General features: G+C 40.9%; 1 protein-coding gene across 2 annotated transcripts in view; it reads left to right on the top strand.

Moving 5' to 3' along the window:
• Positions 1 to 19,445, top strand: part of ITPR1 (inositol 1,4,5-trisphosphate receptor type 1) — a 170,900-nt gene that overhangs the window by 42,521 nt on the left and 108,934 nt on the right. For both annotated transcript variants that reach the window (XM_061455692.1, XM_061455691.1), the window contains exons 5-17: positions 1,892 to 2,007; positions 5,849 to 5,935; positions 6,867 to 7,025; positions 8,816 to 8,914; positions 9,340 to 9,423; positions 9,513 to 9,659; positions 11,029 to 11,124; positions 12,486 to 12,530; positions 15,470 to 15,624; positions 16,803 to 16,902; positions 17,369 to 17,529; positions 18,301 to 18,442; positions 18,801 to 18,959. In XM_061455692.1, coding sequence (XP_061311676.1) covers positions 1,892 to 2,007; positions 5,849 to 5,935; positions 6,867 to 7,025; positions 8,816 to 8,914; positions 9,340 to 9,423; positions 9,513 to 9,659; positions 11,029 to 11,124; positions 12,486 to 12,530; positions 15,470 to 15,624; positions 16,803 to 16,902; positions 17,369 to 17,529; positions 18,301 to 18,442; positions 18,801 to 18,959 — 1,550 coding nt within the window. The remainder of the gene's footprint in view (positions 1 to 1,891; positions 2,008 to 5,848; positions 5,936 to 6,866; positions 7,026 to 8,815; positions 8,915 to 9,339; positions 9,424 to 9,512; positions 9,660 to 11,028; positions 11,125 to 12,485; positions 12,531 to 15,469; positions 15,625 to 16,802; positions 16,903 to 17,368; positions 17,530 to 18,300; positions 18,443 to 18,800; positions 18,960 to 19,445) is intronic.

Genomic DNA, 19,445 nt, shown 5'->3' with positions numbered 1-19,445 from the left:
CTGTGACTAAATCTAGCATACGATTAATTCTTCTATGCAGTTCTGTGTGTTAATTGCTGTCATTGTGTGAACTGATGGTTTAAGCAAAAATAGAATATTTTATAACTGGTGTGTTGCTTACAATGTGCAGTCTTAGCTTAAAGTGCCAGCCCGCAGTGGCTTTTTGAATCTATTCTGCTGTCAATCTCTGTGAATCATCTTTATGTAAATGAAAAATACGTTGAAGAGAGCAAGCGTGGAAAGTGTGGTTTGCACTTCGTTTTCCACTTCTTGTTTGTTTGAAGCTGTGAGCTGGTAGTGTCAAAGTGGAAGGGAGTGTTTCTGGATAGATGCGATTAAGTCTCCTTCCACATACCCTCGGCTCTTTCCTTCCACAGTTTGTGTGTCACTGTTAAAGGTCCCGAGTGTAATACCCAGCTCCTCCTGGTATACTGGGCCACTAGGTAAGCAGGCTGCAGCAATCGCTGTGGTGGTTTTGGACAAGTTGATCAGCCCATTTGGCAGTCAGTGGCTCACTGAGATGGATCTGCCATCACTGCTTCACCCTATTAGAAGGGGATTTAGTTTTGAAGGCAGACCTTTGCCCTTCTGTGCAAGGTGTTTGATGTTGTCTGGTGCTTCAAAGGTGGATTAGGCAGGCTGAGGGACATCAAATGGATCTTTTCCTTGGGGTTGAGTGAAAGTGTCAGTCTCAAATGGCATCCCAAGGTAAAATTATCAAGGTCTGACTCTAGTGGGGCAACTTTATCACCCCCTTGAGCAACTTTAACACTGGCAGAGCTGAAATGACTTGTCTGCAGCATGGGGCTTTTCCCTTTTTAGTTGACATGCATCATGTGAGCCTATAAAGAGCTGACAGGGAAGGTGAAGCCCCCAGATAGGTCTCTCCTCACTTTGTTGCTTCCCTAAGTGCAGCACTTGCCTGCAAGAATACACCAGGAGCCTTGAGAAATACCGCGTGGATTAGAAGCCTGCAGCCTTACATCCCTGCCGTTGCCAGAGAGGCACTGGGAACAGCCTTCTGGCTTTTGGCACTTTGTTTAAACTTCTACGCTGCTACTTTAGGCACTGCCTTTGAATAGCTTAATTTATTTTTTTGCGTGTTCAGTTGCTTAGCAACAAAGGGGAGGAAAAACAGTAAAGGCAGCTAATTTGGTTTTATTATTGATAAGTTAGACTCTCTTGAATACAAAAAAAGTCTTTTTAATAAGACTAATGAGTTGTAATTCCTCTTTTTGCCAGGCTGGATGTTAAATAAACTCTGTCGATGGGCTGGGTAAAGAACCTGACACCCTGAGGGGTTTACTGGTACCTCGAGCAATGCTTTGAATGTCTGAGCTTGTGGCTGCTATTATTTGGGGGTGTTTTATGCTGCTGTTGCTTTATTAAGTGAGTTTCTCCAATGAGTTTCTCCAGTTCCTTGTGCCTCATTTTTTCCCTAGCAATAGGAGGGATTTGATTGAAAAACTCAACAAACAACAGAAAACCCCAAAAGCACACCCTCTCCCCACCCCCCCCCAAACATGAGTTGTGTACAGTAGTGTGCCTGCTAAAATCCAGAAACTACAAGCTGAAAGTGTGCAGAACAAATCTGTTTTCCTGGGAAAGCATTGGAACGCTGTGACCATTTTAGTATGGTACCGATTTTGACTGGGACAAGTTATAAATTCTCTTGTCTTGCATCAGATGTTTGGCAGCAACAGTTAATTTTTATCATTCATGGGGCAACATTCCTGGTGCTCAAAAAAGCATTTGTCTGATTAAGAGCTTTTTGGAGTTTGTTTATAAAGCTTTCCTTGCTGCTGGTTCCTTGGACAATGTTAGCAGCACAAATCCAGATAATTACAAATGCTTGAAGCAATCTTTGTGTTTATTTCATCTGTTTTTATAGATTGCCTGTTCAAACTATGTCCCATGAACCGGTACTCCGCTCAAAAGCAGTTCTGGAAAGCAGCGAAGCCAGGAGCTAACAGCACCACAGATGCCGTGCTACTCAACAAACTGCATGTGAGTATTCATGTTTAGGCTCCTTTTGATAATCAACACTCTTGCCCATATTGCTTTAAATATGTGTTTCCAATCAACTTGATGCAGTTAACCAGGAGACACTGAGAAGGTATATAGAAATCCATATACAGGACTCCTTCTGAAACGTTCACCGAGATCTAACTTTGATTTATGACAACATGCTGTTCAAGGTCTGTGTTTCCCAGTACCAGTATTTACGATACTGGGTTAAAGTTGTGGTAACCATTTAAGCTTTTGTCATTAACCTGGGCTAATTGTAGTAGTGCTGTATGTGGGCACTTTGAGTGGTAACAGCATAATAAGAGGACCCTGCAAACAATTATATGGAGTAGAAGATTCTGAGACATTGCATCTTGACATCTAAACTCATGGGAGTTAGTTGGGCTGGTAGATACCATCTGAGCTACCAGTCTGATAACTCTATAGGGATTCCACAAACAAACATAGCTGCTGTTAATACATGTAAAGGTTGATGGGTAATTATGAGTAATTATAAGGCCAGACAGCCTCTCCTTCCTTATTAGCTTGTAGTATTTAATATTTTCTGTGTAAAATGTTGACATTCAGCAGTTGAAAACCCAGTAAAGCAGTTGATTGCTGTTTTTAGAATTCCTATATAAAAAAAAGCCAGCTTAACTTAAATACCATCTGTTGAATTTAGAGTTAAATAAACTCCATGTTTATGTTAAAATTACATAGCTAGAATACTTCATGTCAAAATTACAATTCTAAATATTTTTAGTTTCTTTAAGCCTATATTAAGTTCATTGTAGACTGAAATATGAAATGGCCCTGTAGGAGAGTGTCATTTGCTGATTGCCATATGGCTGCCTTGCTCCTGCATTTCACAAAGGCTGGCTGTTTGACTCATTTTGCTGCTGAAAACATAATTTTATAACCTAGAAGTATTAATTTAACAAGGAGAAAGCTATTTTGGTGCTGGCTGTAGCACAAAAGTCCCTCACTTGAGCTGCATTTCTTCTGCCCTGTTAATGATGATAAGAGAAGCAGACCATGGCAGCAAGCTTTAAGGAACAGGGAATTCTGGGTTTGGTTTTTCTGGTGTATAGGGGAAGAGGAGAGTTTATGACTGTGGGTTTTGTGTGAGTTAATGGATTTTAAGAGAAATTATGGTCTAAATACTACATCACATAGAAGAAAAGTACTTTGTGATTGCCCTGCATTTGAATGTAATTTAAAGTTGTTTCCTCAGTACATGCCAGTTCAGGTATTTGGGTTCCTATTCATCTGACACTTTACCGGGTGGTGGTGGGATGCACATGGAAATACAGGATGTGATTTTTCCAGTATTTAGCCCCAGCCAAGTGATGTTTGTACAGAAATGTGCCACCATGCATGAACTGCTTGCTTGATTTGGTGAAAGGATTCTACAGTGTTATTGAAGATTATCTGATCTGCATCACTTTGGATCCTTCCTATATCATGTGCCAAATCAGGCCTTCAGTGACCTGAGGCTCATGCACAGCTTTAAACTGATTTGGTCCCATGTATATCACTCATCTATCATAACTTCTTTTTCTGTGTCATGTGTCATGCTGTCATTTGTCAGACAAGCAATACACTGAAACACCCTGCATTTAGTTTGTGTGTTGCTGGGGGGGACATGCCCTGAGATGCGTGTACATTTGTTACATCTGTGATCAGATGTCTTTGTCGGTGCACGTCACTCCTAACAAAATTGATGATGCAACATGTATTCATCATCACTTGCCTTTTTTGGCTTCTGTTTGTCTGCTGGTTGAATTTATTGTCTGCTATGGAGCGCTCAGTGCTGAGGTCAGGTTATTTTAAGTTAATGCCATTTAAGGGATTTAAAATGTGGGACACTTGTCTTTCTTTGGTATCAAGAATTGGTGCTGGTTGAGAAGCTGACATCTAGTGGCCAGAGAAAATGATTCTGTCGTGAACGATTGTCAGTTTTGGTGTGTGCTTTTGAAATGCATCCAAAGTTTTAATCATATTTTTGCAGAATACGCTATTTTCTTTATTTGCAATAAATGTGGCACCCAATCCAGTGCAGGCAGAGAAGTCTGTGCTTGCCGTTGAGAGGGGCCCTAGTGTCTTGAAGAAACCCTTTCTTGACAGAATACTTTGAAATCAAGCAAAAGAAGAGTTGTATTTTAGTAATAAAGAGCAAATCATGTGGCATTGTGTTTCTGAATGTATTTTTGAATGTGCATGAGCAGCTGTATTCCAGGTTCTCTCAGAGTCAGAGCCAACTGTCCTACCTAGCACAACTTCCAAAAATAGCATGTTTTACGTAAGCTGAGGATGATGAAATTTTGTAACATTATACAGATGCTCTTCCTTTGCAGTAGCTGAACTTTTTCCTGTGTTACTATTACTTTATCTTACTGCAGTTAGGAACTGCGGGCACTTTTCCTTTTTCCAGCAGAAAACTGGACCTACTTTTGTCCTTGAGATCTGAGAACCAAACCATAAACCTTGATGCTTAGGCTCCTAAAAAGTCTAGTTTTACATTACTCTCTACCACCAGATGCCAGTTAAAGAAAATAGTTTTACTGATTTATTTTTTATTAAAAAAGTAATTTTTCATGTTAAGGGAGAGTTTCTTCACAAAATGAAATAGTTTACAAACAGCCAGGGTGAAATAGCTCACTTGTAAAAAAACAAAGCAAAGTGCAAGAGGCTAGTTAGAAATGAAGTTATTAAATAGAACAATGTATCCTTATGATTATTCAATTTTGCAAGGGCTTTCCATTTTTTTACTGTATTAGTGTTGTACAGAAATGCTCAGCTGCATCTTCACAGCCAGTCTCTAGTAGCACGGAGTATCCTTCAGCCTCATGAAGTACAAGCTATGTGGTGCTGGAGGTTGGGAACTCAAGTGCTCAGAGCTGCAGTGGGCATTTATTAATGTCTTATAAATAATCCTGCTGCATGGTGAAGATGATTAGAGTTGCCATAAAAAGACAGGCTGGAGAACAGTTGGGGCCTGTGTTGGCAAAGTAAAATAAAGAGCCAAAGTTGTGGTCCTTTCCTTTCAATTTGCACAGAAGTCTGTAGAAAGGTATATGAACTTCCTGGCTTGAGTTGTTACCCATCTCTCTTCACCTCCTCCCATATATGTCGTATTGTCTTCTCATGGCTGGTTTTCTGTCCTGTTGGAGAGGACAGGGAGGTACTGTAGTGTGTCCAGAGAAGGGCAATGGCGCTGGTGGAGGGTTTGGAGCACAAGTCTGAAGAGGAGCAGCTGAGGAAAGTGGGGTTCAGCCTGCAGAAAAAGAGGCTTGAGGGGACCTTATCACCATCTACAACTACCTGAAAGGGGGATGGAGCAAGGTGGCGGTTGGTCTCTTCTCCCAAGTAACAAGCTATAGGACAAGAGGAAATGGCCTCAAGTGGTGCCAGGGGATTTTTTTAGATTTGGTATTAGGAAAAATGTCTTTCCTGAGAGGGTCGTCAAGCATTGGAGCAGGCTGCCCAGCAAAGTGGTGGAGTCACCACCCCTGGAGGTATTTAAAGATGTGTAGATGTGGCACTCAGGGACATGGCTTAGTGGTGAACTTGGCAGTGCTGGGTTAAAAGTTGGGCTCGATGATCTTAAAGGTCTTTTCTAATCTAAACAATTCTGTGCAATTATGGGTTGCTGAAACGGTGTTTGTCTCTCTTTCTGAACAACTGAAAAAGGGAATTGGAAATTATGCTGTTGAAAGAAGGAGATTGCACTGTTTCAGATGCTCACCATTTCTCCAGTTCTTTGAAATACTCTTAACCTTGGGTCTTTGGCCACTCTTTTTACAAAACAGTCAGCAATTGACTTATTCTTTAATTTCAGCATGCGGCAGATTTGGAAAAGAAACAGAATGAAACTGAAAACAGAAAGCTGTTGGGAACAGTCATCCAGTATGGCAATGTTATCCAGGTAGGCTGTGAACATCTTTGCAAGCCGTGCAGGATTTTGATCAAACTCTTCTGTTCAATGTGACTTCAAATTTCTGTAATTCGTGGACAAGAGTCTGGTTTTGCGAGGTACTAGCAGTGTTCTGAATTGGGATCCTGTAAAGGAGAACTTTACAGGAGTACTTTTAAGTACTTTTAATGATGAAAGATATATAATAACAATAATAATAATATCCTTTTTTGATTGGACTACCAACATCAATACTATCAAGAGCTGTGATAAATTTTTACCTGTATTTTCCCATAATTCCCATATGTTCTGCTAATATTTATCAGAGTCAGAAGGCATTAAAAAGTGATTTTCTATACAAAAGTACTTGTCTGTTAATTTTACCTGGAACTGAAAAACAGCTTGTTGGAGCTGGGTAGGTTGGGAGCTGGGATGTGACCTGTTGCAGTATACGTACCCATGCTGGTGGTGTGCAGTCTGCAAGGTGGTACACATCTGATGGTAGAAGAATGTGATGCTTGGGGGAGAGTCTTCAAAGAAGCAGTTCATGTTGTCTGTGAAATGAGACAGAGCAAAGCAAGATAAGGGCAGCTTTACTTCCCACCACCCTCTTTGTACCAGGGAAAACCACTTAGTCCCCAGCATTTTGCAACTTTTGATCCTGGGATTTTGAGCAGGCTGTCATAAAGTGATGAGGGCATTTCTAAGTGTTTATCACTTGCTGCAGAAGGGACAGTTGGATTAGCTGAAGGTGTTTTGTGCTGTAGGACTGTATACTACTGAAAGAAGTGTAAGTGAAATTGTGCCAGAATTCATAAGTATTTTTATATATTCTAGTCTTTATTTTAATTCCTGTGTAGTATTCTCATTATCTTTTGCTCTCTATTAATTACGGGGAGGAAAAATGAGCATTCTTAGAACTGAACTCTAATTCTTATTCTAGCTGCTTCACTTAAAAAGTAACAAATACTTAACAGTAAATAAGAGGCTTCCAGCTCTGCTAGAGAAGAATGCTATGAGGGTGACCTTGGATGAAGCTGGAAATGAAGGTTCCTGGTTCTACATACAGCCCTTCTACAAACTGCGTTCCATTGGAGACAGTGTAAGTGCGGAGGGGAATATCTTCACATGCTGCTTTGTGCACAGCTTGGCAAAGCTCGTTTCAGGAGGCCTGTCTTGCAATTAATGAAATGCACAGAGCTACCGCATGATGATGCAGGAACAACCTTTTTCCTATGCTGTCATGAGGGGGAGGAAAATTGCTATGGTAACTTGTATTTTGGAAACGTGGAATGATTTAACGTTGGAGGGAGTAAGGGACCTAATTATGCTATCCTTTCACAATTCTTGTCCAGTGCAAAATGGTAGGAAATGTTGAGTTCCTTCAGTTGATTTGGAACAAATAATTGGCATCTTGTGTTTTAGTGTTCTCAGATTGGAATGAAAATACATCCTCAATTTGTATATGAGGAATGAAGTAATGATGAGGTTAAATGGTCCTGTTCATGGGAAACATGTAAAATAATCAGTTCCAAATTAAATGCATTACCATTTTAATCTCTTAATCTCCATTTTATAAAATCTGAGTCACTTGAGTATACTATTTACCTAAAACCAGGAGGTAATAAGCCTCTATGTGTGCTATAATCCAGGTATATATTTGGCACCTAGGTGTACCAGACTTCATCAAGCAGGAATAATTTATCCTGTAGACTAGCCGCATATAGAATCGCAGAATCATAGAATAGTTCGGGTTGGAAAGAACCTTAAGATCATCCGGTTCCAACCCCCCTGCCATGGGCAGGGACACCTCACACTAAACCAGATCACCCAAGGCTCTGTCCAACCTGGCTTTGACCACCGCCAGGGATGGAGCATTCACAACCTCCCTGGGCAACCAATTCCAGTGCCTCACCACCCTCACAGTAAAGAACTTCTTCCTTAGATCCAATCTAAACTTCCCCTGTTTAAGTTTGAACCCATTACCCCTTGTTCTGTCACTACAGTCCCTAGCGAAGAGTCCCTCTCCAGCATCCTTGTAGCCCCGCTTCAGACAGTGGAAGGCTACTATGAGGTCTCCACGCAGCCTTCTCCAGGCTGAGCAGCCCCAACTTCCTCAGCCTGTCTTCATACGGGAGGTGCTCCAGCCCCTGATCATCCTTGTGGCCTCCTCTGGACTTGTTCCAACAGTTCCATGTCCTTTTTATGTTGAGGACACCAGAACTGCACACAGTACTCCAAGTGAGGTGTCAATGTTTTGATATGTTATGATGTGACTGTTCTTTTTCTACAGGCACATTCACACACATGGTGAAGCCAAAGCCACAGGGCAGTGCAGTCTTAGTGGCCCCAAGTGCTTTTCAATTGCACCAGTTCTCAGACATGTTATTACTAAGAATAGTTCTTTTCAATACTCAAAAAGGCTTTTTGATTTTAGACTTTGTCCTAGAAGAAGGGAAGAACAGGATCTTTATTGTCCAGAATAAAATGCATTTGTCTTGCCAGCTTGGTCAATAATCTGAGTTTACAGGTGAAAGTGCATCTTGGAGGAGGAAGAGTTTTGGCTGACCTTTTCTATAGGAATTATTTATTAAATGTTAACCAATGAAGCAAGTTCATGGAAAGCAGCACATAGGTTAGTTACCAGAATTGCAGTCTGTGTTTCTTCTGAAAGTCTCCAGGTCCAATAGTATGGGTTTTCTTTTTCTGTCTGAATGACTGAGTATGGTGAGCTAAATTCTGAAGCAAACAGAATCCTGGTTTTCATACTCAAGCCTGGCATCTCTCCAGACTGCAAGAAGGTGATTTCCTGCCATCACTCCCATTAAAAAAGGAGAGAAAAAGCACTGTCTCAGGGTGCAGATTTCTGTCTAATGCTGCACTTATCTACAGGTTGTCATTGGAGACAAAGTAGTCCTGAATCCTGTCAACGCCGGCCAGCCTCTCCACGCCAGTAGTCATCAGCTTGTCGATAATCCAGGGTGCAATGAGGTAAGGGCAGGCTGACACAGCTGGAGCAGCTGCACAAACCTCTGTATGTTTCAACTAAGCTGCTTAGATTTGTGTTGTACAAATCAGCAAGTAGGTCTGTACCTGTGGCATTGTTTGGGAATCTTGTTGATCAGCAGCTTAACAGAGCTAGCAGACTTTTCTCGTACCTGTTGTGTGTTGGACGGAGGCTTGAGTTTGATTTATTTTGCTTGACTAGCTAAGATTTTCCTTCAAAATCAAAAGTTACAGCATAATGATGCGTAGCAAGTGACTTCCTAACAAGTCGACTCTGTAGTTACTTGTTCTGGAGTAAATACAGAAAGGACTTTTCCCTCTCAGGTAATGCAACAGGAAGTAGTAGTCTGTGGCAGTATCTTGTCCTAAGTCTGAGACAGTGGGAATAATGGTTTTGGTTCTCCTTTTAGGTCAACTCTGTGAACTGCAATACAAGCTGGAAAATAGTCCTCTTCATGAAATGGAGTGATAACAAAGATGATATTCTCAAAGGGGTAAGACTCCAAACTCTAGTTACTTGTAGCTTGTTTGCTGATGTACTGATGTACCTCTGTACTGATGATGGCTGTCTGGTCTTTGACAGGGGGATGTGGTGAGACTGTTTCATGCAGAACAGGAGAAGTTCCTGACTTGCGATGAGCATAGGAAGAAGCAGCATGTCTTCCTGAGAACGACGGGGAGGCAGTCAGCCACATCTGCAACCAGTTCAAAAGCCCTGTGGGAGGTAGAGGTAAGAATTGTAACCCAAGCTGTAGGTGGCTTTATAGGAACAATGACTCTTTCTGTTTAAAAACAGTGTACCTGGATTTCTTTTTCTTTTTCTTTTCTTTTTTTTAAGGTAAAAGTCTTCCTGGTGTTAGAAGTTTAACCTTGAAATGCCTTTGCTTACTGTGGTGCTTTCTGTGCAAAATCAAAATGGAGTTCTGATCTCTGGTGATGCAGCAGATCACTCTCAAATTCAGGTTCCTGACAATTCAGAAAAAGGAGACAAAGAAATATCTGTGAAGTTATTTTCTTACCAGTCACTAAAGTGTAATAGCAGCTAATAATTTCAGCTGTCCTGCTGAGTGTACCGAACACGCTATTTTTGGTGTGAATAATGCGATTATGCATATCCTCATTTGATGGGAGATCGCAAGCCTTTGCTAGTCCCTATGTGTTGCTCGTCTGAATTATCTTTTTTCTTTACTTGGCTTTTAAATAGTGACCTTGGACATCACTTGCTTCTTAAAATAGCCTCAATCTATTGGTGTTACAAGAGTTCTATGATTAAGTGCTTACCATGCAAACTGCATGTGAGAATTGTAAAATTAATTGGAATGGTGGATAGATGTTTTTCATGTTCTTTTTCCAGAAGTGTCTGCTTTGGTACACGGCTTCTCCCATATTTGAATGTAAAGCCTACCTATCATTTTCATTATTTTGACAAGTTAGAGCACAACGGTAGCTTCTGTGGTTACTGTCCACATTTTCCACTGGGTATCCACTGGTCTTCCATTTACCCAGTTATGCACTGACCTGGTTATGCATGTGAGGCAGAAGTAAGATAGTCCTTTCCCAACTCAGCTGCGCTGAGTTTCCCCTAAGGAAAGGGGTGCAGCCATAGAGTAGCTGATACGAAGTAACAGCTCATCTGATGTTGGAGGCATCTGTTGATAATGGAGAGCTTAGAGAGTAAATACAAATACCTTTGTATTCTTTTGTACAGCAACATTGCATTTGAAATATTTCCAGGTGTCTTCCCTCACCCACTTCAAGAAGGTGAAAGTAAAAAATTAGCTATACCAAAAAAGGTAAAGGAGTAGTTATATTTCTTTAGGAAACTTGTTTCGAGGCACATGCACATCTAGAGCACCTTCTCTAATTACTTCTCTGCCAACTTGCACCATAATCTTAGTGTTATCCTTCATAACTCGTCAAACTGAACTAATTGTAGCCAGCCCAAAGTATTTACTGTGAGTTGTTCACATATCGGAGGTTGTTTCATCTTTTTTGGAGCTCCTTGTTTCCTCTTACCTGTACATAAAATACTGTAAATGCCGAGTTGGAAGTGGAGGTCACTGACTTACAATATAAATGCGGTTTCCCTTTTCTTGTAGGTGGTACAGCATGATCCCTGTCGTGGTGGTGCGGGGTACTGGAATAGCCTTTTCAGGTTCAAACACCTTGCTACTGGACACTACCTGGCAGCAGAGGTAGGTGTTGGGGCTTGCTCAGGAGCTCTGCCTTTCCTTTTCACAGTATTTTCTTCCTTTTGCACCTTCTGAAAATCTTTCATTTCCTGCCCTAAAAATAGACACAGGGGAGGGGAGGAGAGTGGTGTTTGGGTCCTTTTAGTATTAATACAAAATTAGAAGGCTAAACATAGTGAGGAAGACAAAAAAGACGTGACAGAATACCATGGTACAGGAGTAGTCTTGAGCTTATTTCACTTTTTGTATGAATTCGAGAGGCAGTAACTCTTCTTCTGCACAGAATAGACACTAAATGGTATTCTGTCATATGGGCAGTAGAATCAAAATGTATTTATTAATAGATTAATAAATTGTAAATGGTTGAAAGCTTTTGGGGGAAAATGAATTCAACTATTGTTAGTTTCCCTTGAATCATTGATTTCTGAGCTGAACTGAGTGTAAAATGAAATGTAGTTAGACTTCAGACCAGTCTTGTAAGAACTGTAGGTAACGCTTAGCTGTCCAAACACAGAATAGTGTACATCTCCATAGTGAACATCTTTCCCTCATCGAAATAAGATTTAAAGATACTTTATTTTAAATAAATAAATAAAGCTAAGGGTTATAATTTTGTGAGTTTTGCTGCTTAACACTTGTAAATGTTTATTAAAACTACTTCTGTTTACTTCAAAGCATGGATAAACCAACATGCCAATACATAAACCTCTGTAAGTAAAAGCTGTCCTGAATGAAAGAATGTGTAGCAGGGCAGAAGGGCTGTCTCAGTCCATGCTGTTGACCTGAGAGCTTGAGTGGGAAAAGTCCAGATTAAATATCCAACTTGTATTATAAGCAGATTGGAAAAATGGCGTTTAGTCACATGCTCACTGACAAAGCCTTTTCAGTAGAGGGGGACCCAGTACAGAGCTTTTCCAGTAAATCCTGCATTTGCTAATTGGCCAAACCAAAATCGTGGTCTTGCGTCATACAAAAATATACCATAGGAGATTGCTCACCTGATCTGTGGTTAGAATAGTTTGTTCAAAAAGATTTCTACCAAGAAATTCCTAATTGGAATTTTCACTTGGGAATTTTAAAACCGCCCTGAAACTTGGCAACTCTCTACCCATTTTGCTCCTTTAGTGGTTACCCTGAACGAGGTAATTCTTTCTGCATGTTTGCAGATTACTTAACTGCTTACTTTATGGGCAGACAGCTGCCTGGTAAGGGATGAATTGGTTTGCACAGTGTATTTTCTGCATGCCTGTAGTGCTGTAGCAGTAGAGTGCATTTCTTACACAGTAAGTTTAGAGCGCGCTGAGGTTGTTTCCCGCTTCCCACTCTGTCAGAGTTTTGACGTGCCTGTGATTCTGTTTCATCAGGTAAACCCTGACTATGAGGAAGATGACCTGGAGTGTCAATCCTCAGTAAGTATAGGCAAGAGTATGATCTTGCCCCTGATAGAGGAGGGCTTGACACAGGCCCGGGTATTTACCTGGCCAGTGCATAGATGGCCCAGGCTTTGTTTCTAGTGAAGAAACTGTGAAAGAATGAGAATGATCTTAAAGGCTTTTAAGGCCTGTCCAAAGGAGTGGATATTGAAAACTGGGTTAGGCTTTAGTGAAGAGCAAAGCACTTGGAACTGAATTTATATGTTACCTGGACCCCCTCACCTCCCCTCTTTGTAGCATCTCTTTTTCTGTCTTCCTGTTTCTTAAAACTTTGTTTTCTTGAAGCGCTCTCTTGAGTAGGTCTGCAAAGCAAGCTCATCTAGGTGACACCAGATGGCAGGTGTCCGTAATGGGACGTTCACATAGTGCTGTGCCAGTCAGTTGTCTGACCTCCATGTTTAAGAACTTAATTCCCCCTCTCGTTTTAGCTTGTCACAGGAAAGACAAGATAAAGGGTCTAGAGAGCAGGAATGGCAGGGTCAGGATGATTTAAGTGCCATTCTTCTGATTTTCCTGTGAAAGCAAGTCTTGTTTTCAATAAGTGTTGTGTCAAAGAGTGAGTGTGCTGATGCTTTTTGTTAATAGAAGCTTCTCTTTGGTGTCAAAGGGAAACGGCATTGTTTCAGTAGTTGAAAAAAGATAAAGGTGGAACAGCGCTTTCCATTGTAGATTCTGTTCTTTTAGTTGGATTTGACTGAAAGCCTACGCAACTTTCTTGGTGTTTTATCCTGTATTATGGAAGATTTGCTTCATTTGGATATGAAAAAGAACTACTCCTGATTTTTGAAAGATGAATGCACTGTGACGCTTTGAAATCCTGCAGTGTGGATTTCTCCTAAAAGGATCTGTCATTATAGCCTGGCCATTACGACACTTATCCTTGCCCCCAGATATTGAGCTGTTAATGCCATTAGTTCTTGGTGGTATTTTGCAACAAACACTGATCTGAGAGCTTGACTTGAGTAAGCATACAGAAAAATTGAATGCTCCCCTGTCCCAGGCTATTGTCTGTGGGGAAAATCCAACACTGAACTATTCTGTTGGCTTAACTTTTTGAAAGTTAATCAGTGTTGAGGTCTTCCATGTAGCCATCCATCCTCCGGGTGATATGCTAATGTCTCCTGATAAGTGCAGTAATAATGATAACACACTGGTTTCTGAGCTGCTCTGAATTTTTCCTGCTCTGTCTCTTTTACCACTAGGTGGCAAAAATAGACCATAAAGGATAGGAACAGGAGCACATAATTCATGTCTGACGTGAAATTACTGCATCGTTTAACATTCACTGGTGACAGGATGGTGTAGGCTGCTTTATCCAACTTTATCCGAACTCCAACTTGATCCAAATGTGAGCTGTCTGCAAGGCAGCAGGTTTCTTTGCACAGCTCTGTGGTTTGTTGTTTTCTCCTTATTACCTTAGTGAACCATACAAGAATAGGGTTTAAATGGGCATGGGTAAGATCCAGCCAGTACCTTTCAAAGTTCAAGGGGACTGCTGTTGTCAGCTTTCAGGTTGTAGTTTTAGTTCTCCTTAAGTTGCCCTGTTTCTAGCTTTCTGATTACAACTCATTTCAGCTTTGCCACACTTGCAATAGTTGACCAGTTGTCTCCTGAAATACAAATTGTGAATATAGAGCAGCTGCCTTACTGTGGGGATGGAGACAGCTGAAATGGGGAGAATTTATTCCAAGTGTGCGAATTTTCCTGGTGTAAAGCCTCCAGATGGACTCTGTTGGGTGTATAGTTACTTCTTTTCTTGAAGGCACGCTCCCAATGTGTATTTCTGTTCGATACAGCTAGCTGCCTGTTCCCATGTGCAAAATCAGACTTTAAATGTCACTACTTTGCAGCCAAGTTCATTGACTGCAAATGTGCTAACTACAGAGTATCCTGAGGCACAAGTCATGTTAGATACCTTTTCCGTATGTTTAAGGATTGCAGTGCTTTACACCAGGGCTTGGAATTGAGTGTTGAACCTTCCACCAGTGCCATGATCACAGAGAAGCTGATGAATTGCTTGATCACTCTGAAAATTACACCTAGGATTCAGATGTTTATATGTGGACAGCTGGCTCCTGTGTTGTGTCAGACAGTTAGCAAGTTTTTTATTGACTAGTGATAACTGGTAGTTCCCTAGGAAGGGTTTTAGAGGAAGTTGCTGTTCCTTTTCCCATTTATCTTCATTTTTTCTACCCCTTTTTCCTTTCATCTGAAAATTCAGAGTTTTATTCAGTTGATGTTAGTATCTTTATTTTTACTAAGAGAGGCTGGTAATTTGCTGCCGCTTTGGGAATAAAGATACTTCTGATGCCATGGCCTTTGTAGCATGTTATTGTGTTTGAGTGCCTCATGAGTTGTAGTGTGAACAGCAAGACATCTAACTTGTTGATTAGCTTTCTGTTTTCTTTGTCTGTGATAGATGTCCCATTTTTGCTGCTGAAGTTGATTATTTCCCAGCAAGATTGTTAGTACATAGTGCTGCTGGGTTTTATATTTGCAGCTCTCGTAATTACTTTAAGAGTGATAATTGCAATATGTCCAGTACATCTCCAGAGCTAGTAGTGTCAGGGTGGGGATCTTGGCAGATGTGGGTCATCTGAAACAGTGTGCTGTGGGGTGAATGGGGCATTCTGAGTCTCTTCTGGCGCTGTCTGCAAGACATAACCTCTGTGGTTTAGGATTTATTGTCTTTGTGATCCAGAAATACTCAGAAGTTATTAACAAAAGAGAAAGCAAAGAAATGGTTGGCAAGAGCAGCTACTTGTCAGTTCTACTGGTGTCCTAAAGCTTGGCTGTCTTAACTGGTACTTTGGAGTGATTCAGTCATGTCTGCAATTACTGGACACCTCTACTTAACACTAGGTAGTTGGGTTTGGAGGGCTTGGCCTGACTCTGTGATGGGACTTCTTCCACAGCTGGACCCTGAGCAGGATGCCTCCAGAAGAGGCTTGCACAGTGCCCAGGAGAAGATGGCATATTCTCTGGTGTCTGTGCCTGAAGGAAATGATATCTCCTCCATATTTGAGCTGGATCCTACCACCTTGCGAGGAGGAGACAGCCTTGTCCCCAGGTACAGCTAAGCATACAACTCTGTTTTGGAGGTTTCATTTCTGTCTCCCACTATTTTTCTTTAATCCTTTAGAAATAAGGTTCTTTCTCAAATTAATATAGAAATACTTGACTGCCTGAAGCCTCACTTCAGTACCTTACAATGGAGTTATAAGTAACAGAACATCATTTTACAGATGGCAAAATTGAGATTGACTTCCTTTGCAGTGGATAAACTTGGACTAAAGGCCTTGAGTACCCTGTCAAGCTGCTCTCATGGCCTGTCTGTGTTATGTTAGCCAAGAGGTAACATCAGGTCTTTAGCACTTCATTTTCTGTTGTTTACATGTCCTTGCTACTTAAAAGGTGCTGTACCTTGTAAATATGCTCAGTCTGCAGGCTGTTTGTTCCCATTGAGAAAACATGGCACACTTGTTCCATCTAAGCAACTGTCTAAATCACCAGATACTCTAAGTTAGCAGAAGCTATCATGGCCACCAAAAGCAGTGGTTCTGTCTGCCTTCTCTGTCCTTCACGCTGCCATGATTGAGTGGAGAGAGGAGGTTGTACTGCTGCTGAGAGACTGGTTTTTCTTCTGGACTAAGGTGCTCATCTGGCTCTGGCTTGACATCTTTTATTAAAGAGCTGGTACATGCAAATCAGTGTCATTGCCAGAAATGCCTGAGAGAAGAGTCTGAGACTGCTGTCCTTGTGGGACTAGAGAAAATTCTTGCCTACTAAGGCTCATGATCTGGTCTCTTAATGGACCTATGATGCTTGTGTAACATTGAGTAGCTACACAAACACTCAAAAATTCTCACTCTAGGAAATATAAAATAGCTATCAGTGAGTTATGGGTTGGAAAATAAGGTAAGGGAGGAAGCTCATGGCTCGGATACTGTAATGTGAGGGCTTGAAGAGGCTTAATTTGTTACTGTGCAGCAGGTGTTACACAACAAAATACAGAAGTAGTTCTGTTTTACAGCAGAATCTATTTCATTATATAAGACTACTTCCTAAATTAAATTTATAGAATGAACTAAGGGAAGAAGAGTCTTATTCTTGTTATGGTATGCAGGATGGATAAAGATGACACTCTTTTTCCCACTTGTTCCTGGCAACATCTTGCAATTTGAACAATGTGAAGATTTCCCATTTGGGAAACTGACTCGTGCTTTGAAACTTTTGACTTTCTTTCAGGAACTCTTACGTCAGACTTAGACACCTTTGCACCAACACCTGGGTTCATAGTACCAATATCCCTATTGATAAAGAGGAGGAGAAACCTGTGATGCTTAAAGTAAGTTCTGTTACTTTATGTAAGCGCATCCATTGATTTCTCTAGTTTCATTGAAGTGCTGTTTGCATAAGTTCCAGTCCCTTGAGACTGTGGGGTTTGTCAAACAGCAAGCAGCATAACAGTAATACATAGTGCCTACCCAGAATATTTTATCTTACAGGCTAGGTTTTCATGGTAGTTTACTAGTTATGCTGTTTAATTTCTGCTGTAATACAGTCATCACAAGGAGGATTTTTTCCACTGTTTACAGCAACATTTTGCAGTCTCACCTGATGTTTCTCTGGATTTAGGAGCACCTTTGAGCTTGCACAGAGTGATACTGTTCTCTCAAAGTTTGATTTGATCAGTGGTCTCATATTGCCAAAGTGGAGTGTAGCTTTTCTTCAGTTTTATTATCTGTGAGTATATGAATCAGTGCTTTGTTTTCTGCCTTGTGATTTAATGGTAAAACTTCTCTGGGTTTCAGATTGGTACTTCTCCAGTGAAAGAGGACAAAGAAGCTTTTGCTATAGTACCAGTTTCCCCTGCAGAGGTTCGGGACTTGGATTTTGCAAATGATGCAAGTAAGGTTTTAGGTTCCATTGCTGGCAAGTTGGAAAAGGGAACAATAACCCAGAATGAAAGAAGGTAAGGAAACAAGATCTTGTTGTTTTCTTTACTCAGTAACTGTCTCTCTGAAAATTTTGTCTATATATGCTATCTTAGGAGAGGGATTTGGTTCCTTGGTGAGATTTTAAAACCAAAAAAAGCTGATGGTTTTATTGTTGACGTCTCCATAGTGGAGGTTCTCAAGCCTATTCTGTCAAGCCCACCCTGTTGCTATGAGATGAGAGCATGAGAACTGTTGTTGTGGACTTGGAGGAATAATCCACAGCATACCTTTCCTGATGGGCTTTACAAATAGAGTGTGGGAATTTATAATCCACCTTGTGAAGACTGAACATATGACTTCTTGTAAATCCTCTGGCAGTCTGTGAGAAGTATGTGGCCACGCAAAAAGAGCATGGTGGGCTGTGTAAAACCAAGGCCTGTGTGCTTCTGTAGCCAATGTCTTGTATTTGGCCTTGGGAGATATTATCACCTGATTACTTTTTTTTCATGCCAATTTACAGAACTGCCAAATAGAACTTGGTGAGTGAGTAGTTGCTCTAAAGTGATCTGATTGTCTTAGTGCTGCTGTGGTTTAGCTGTACAGTAAGGGGATATAGCAATAGGGAGCATTAGTTCCCAACTTTAAGTTCAGTACAAACCTATGTGCTTTATCCAGTCTCTGAGTCAGTCTCCAATTGATGTTCTTTTTCTCACTTAGTGTTTTGAAATCTATATAAACGTACACTGGCATTCTTTTAACAGAAAGAGTTTGGAGTCTTGTATTAACAACTTCTGGATTTCCTGTAGGTCTGTTACCAAATTATTGGAGGATTTGGTCTACTTTGTTACTGGTGGAACTAATTCTGGACAAGATGTCCTTGAAGTGGTATTTTCTAAACCTAATAGAGAACGGCAAAAGCTGATGAGGGAACAGAATATTCTGAAGCAGGTAGGCTGCATTTTTCTCTAAACACTGCCTACAAGAGGGCTGTCAGAAAAGAGAACCTAATAGTAGCGAGCCTGGCCAAGTTATTGGAACCAAAAGATCCACTGAGTTTTTCTAGCTTGTGGCAGAATGTAAGCATCCCATTACTAGAATTAACAGCTACAGAATATGATGATGAGTAAAGGTGATTAACACCGTCTTCTGTCCAGGCTACTCTAGGCCACGAAACTGGGTAACTATAGTGTATTTCTGATGTGCTTTTTAGCCATTTAAAGACACTGACACAGTGGTTTTACCCTAATTTTCATGAGATGAAGGCAGTGTCTCATGAGGTTATCTTTGCTTTTTAATAAATCTATAGATTTTCAAGTTGTTGCAAGCACCATTTACGGACAGTGGCGATGGCCCGATGTTGCGGTTGGAGGAGCTGGGAGACCAGCGTCATGCTCCTTTCAGACACATATGCCGGCTTTGCTACAGAGTGCTGAGACACTCTCAGCAGGATTACAGAAAGAATCAGGTTTGAAATATGTCTGTACTTCTCAGTGGCACTAACACTGTTCCTGTGCTCCAAGAAAAATAAAGGCTGCATCCCATTAATTAAACCCTGCTAGGCTGTGCTGTGATTGTACAGTCAGCAAGAGATTTTTGGGTTGCTGAGTTTTACTGTCTGGCATTTTTCATCTGTCAGACACTATCTGCAATGTAATTAGGACCAGTTCTAAGGGGAATTTAGGAAAACAACAGAATTACTAACTGGCAAATCCAGGTGAATTATAAGACTTTCTTTACTCTTGCATACTACAAGCTCCGTTGAAAGGTGGCCTATGAATTAAGGCTGATTGTTTTCCATAGCCATTTATTAAAAGTAATCTCTTATCAGATAAGGATGAATGCCTTGGTGGGGTCTAGCCCGGGAGGGAGGGAGGTTAAGGTTATCTGTCAACACTTGTTTTCTTGGAAAACAGCAACTTGAATCTAATCCAGTTCACTGCTTGAGGTGTTG

The sequence above is a fragment of the Pezoporus flaviventris genome, unplaced genomic scaffold, assembly GCF_033815535.1.
Source record: "Pezoporus flaviventris isolate CSIRO_AGI_PZ_B2104156 unplaced genomic scaffold, CSIRO_AGI_Pfla_v1 ptg000021l, whole genome shotgun sequence".
Lineage (NCBI taxonomy): Eukaryota > Metazoa > Chordata > Aves > Psittaciformes > Psittacidae > Pezoporus > Pezoporus flaviventris.
Note: the sequence above shows the minus strand (reverse complement) of the source record. Positions and strands in the feature narration are given on the sequence as shown.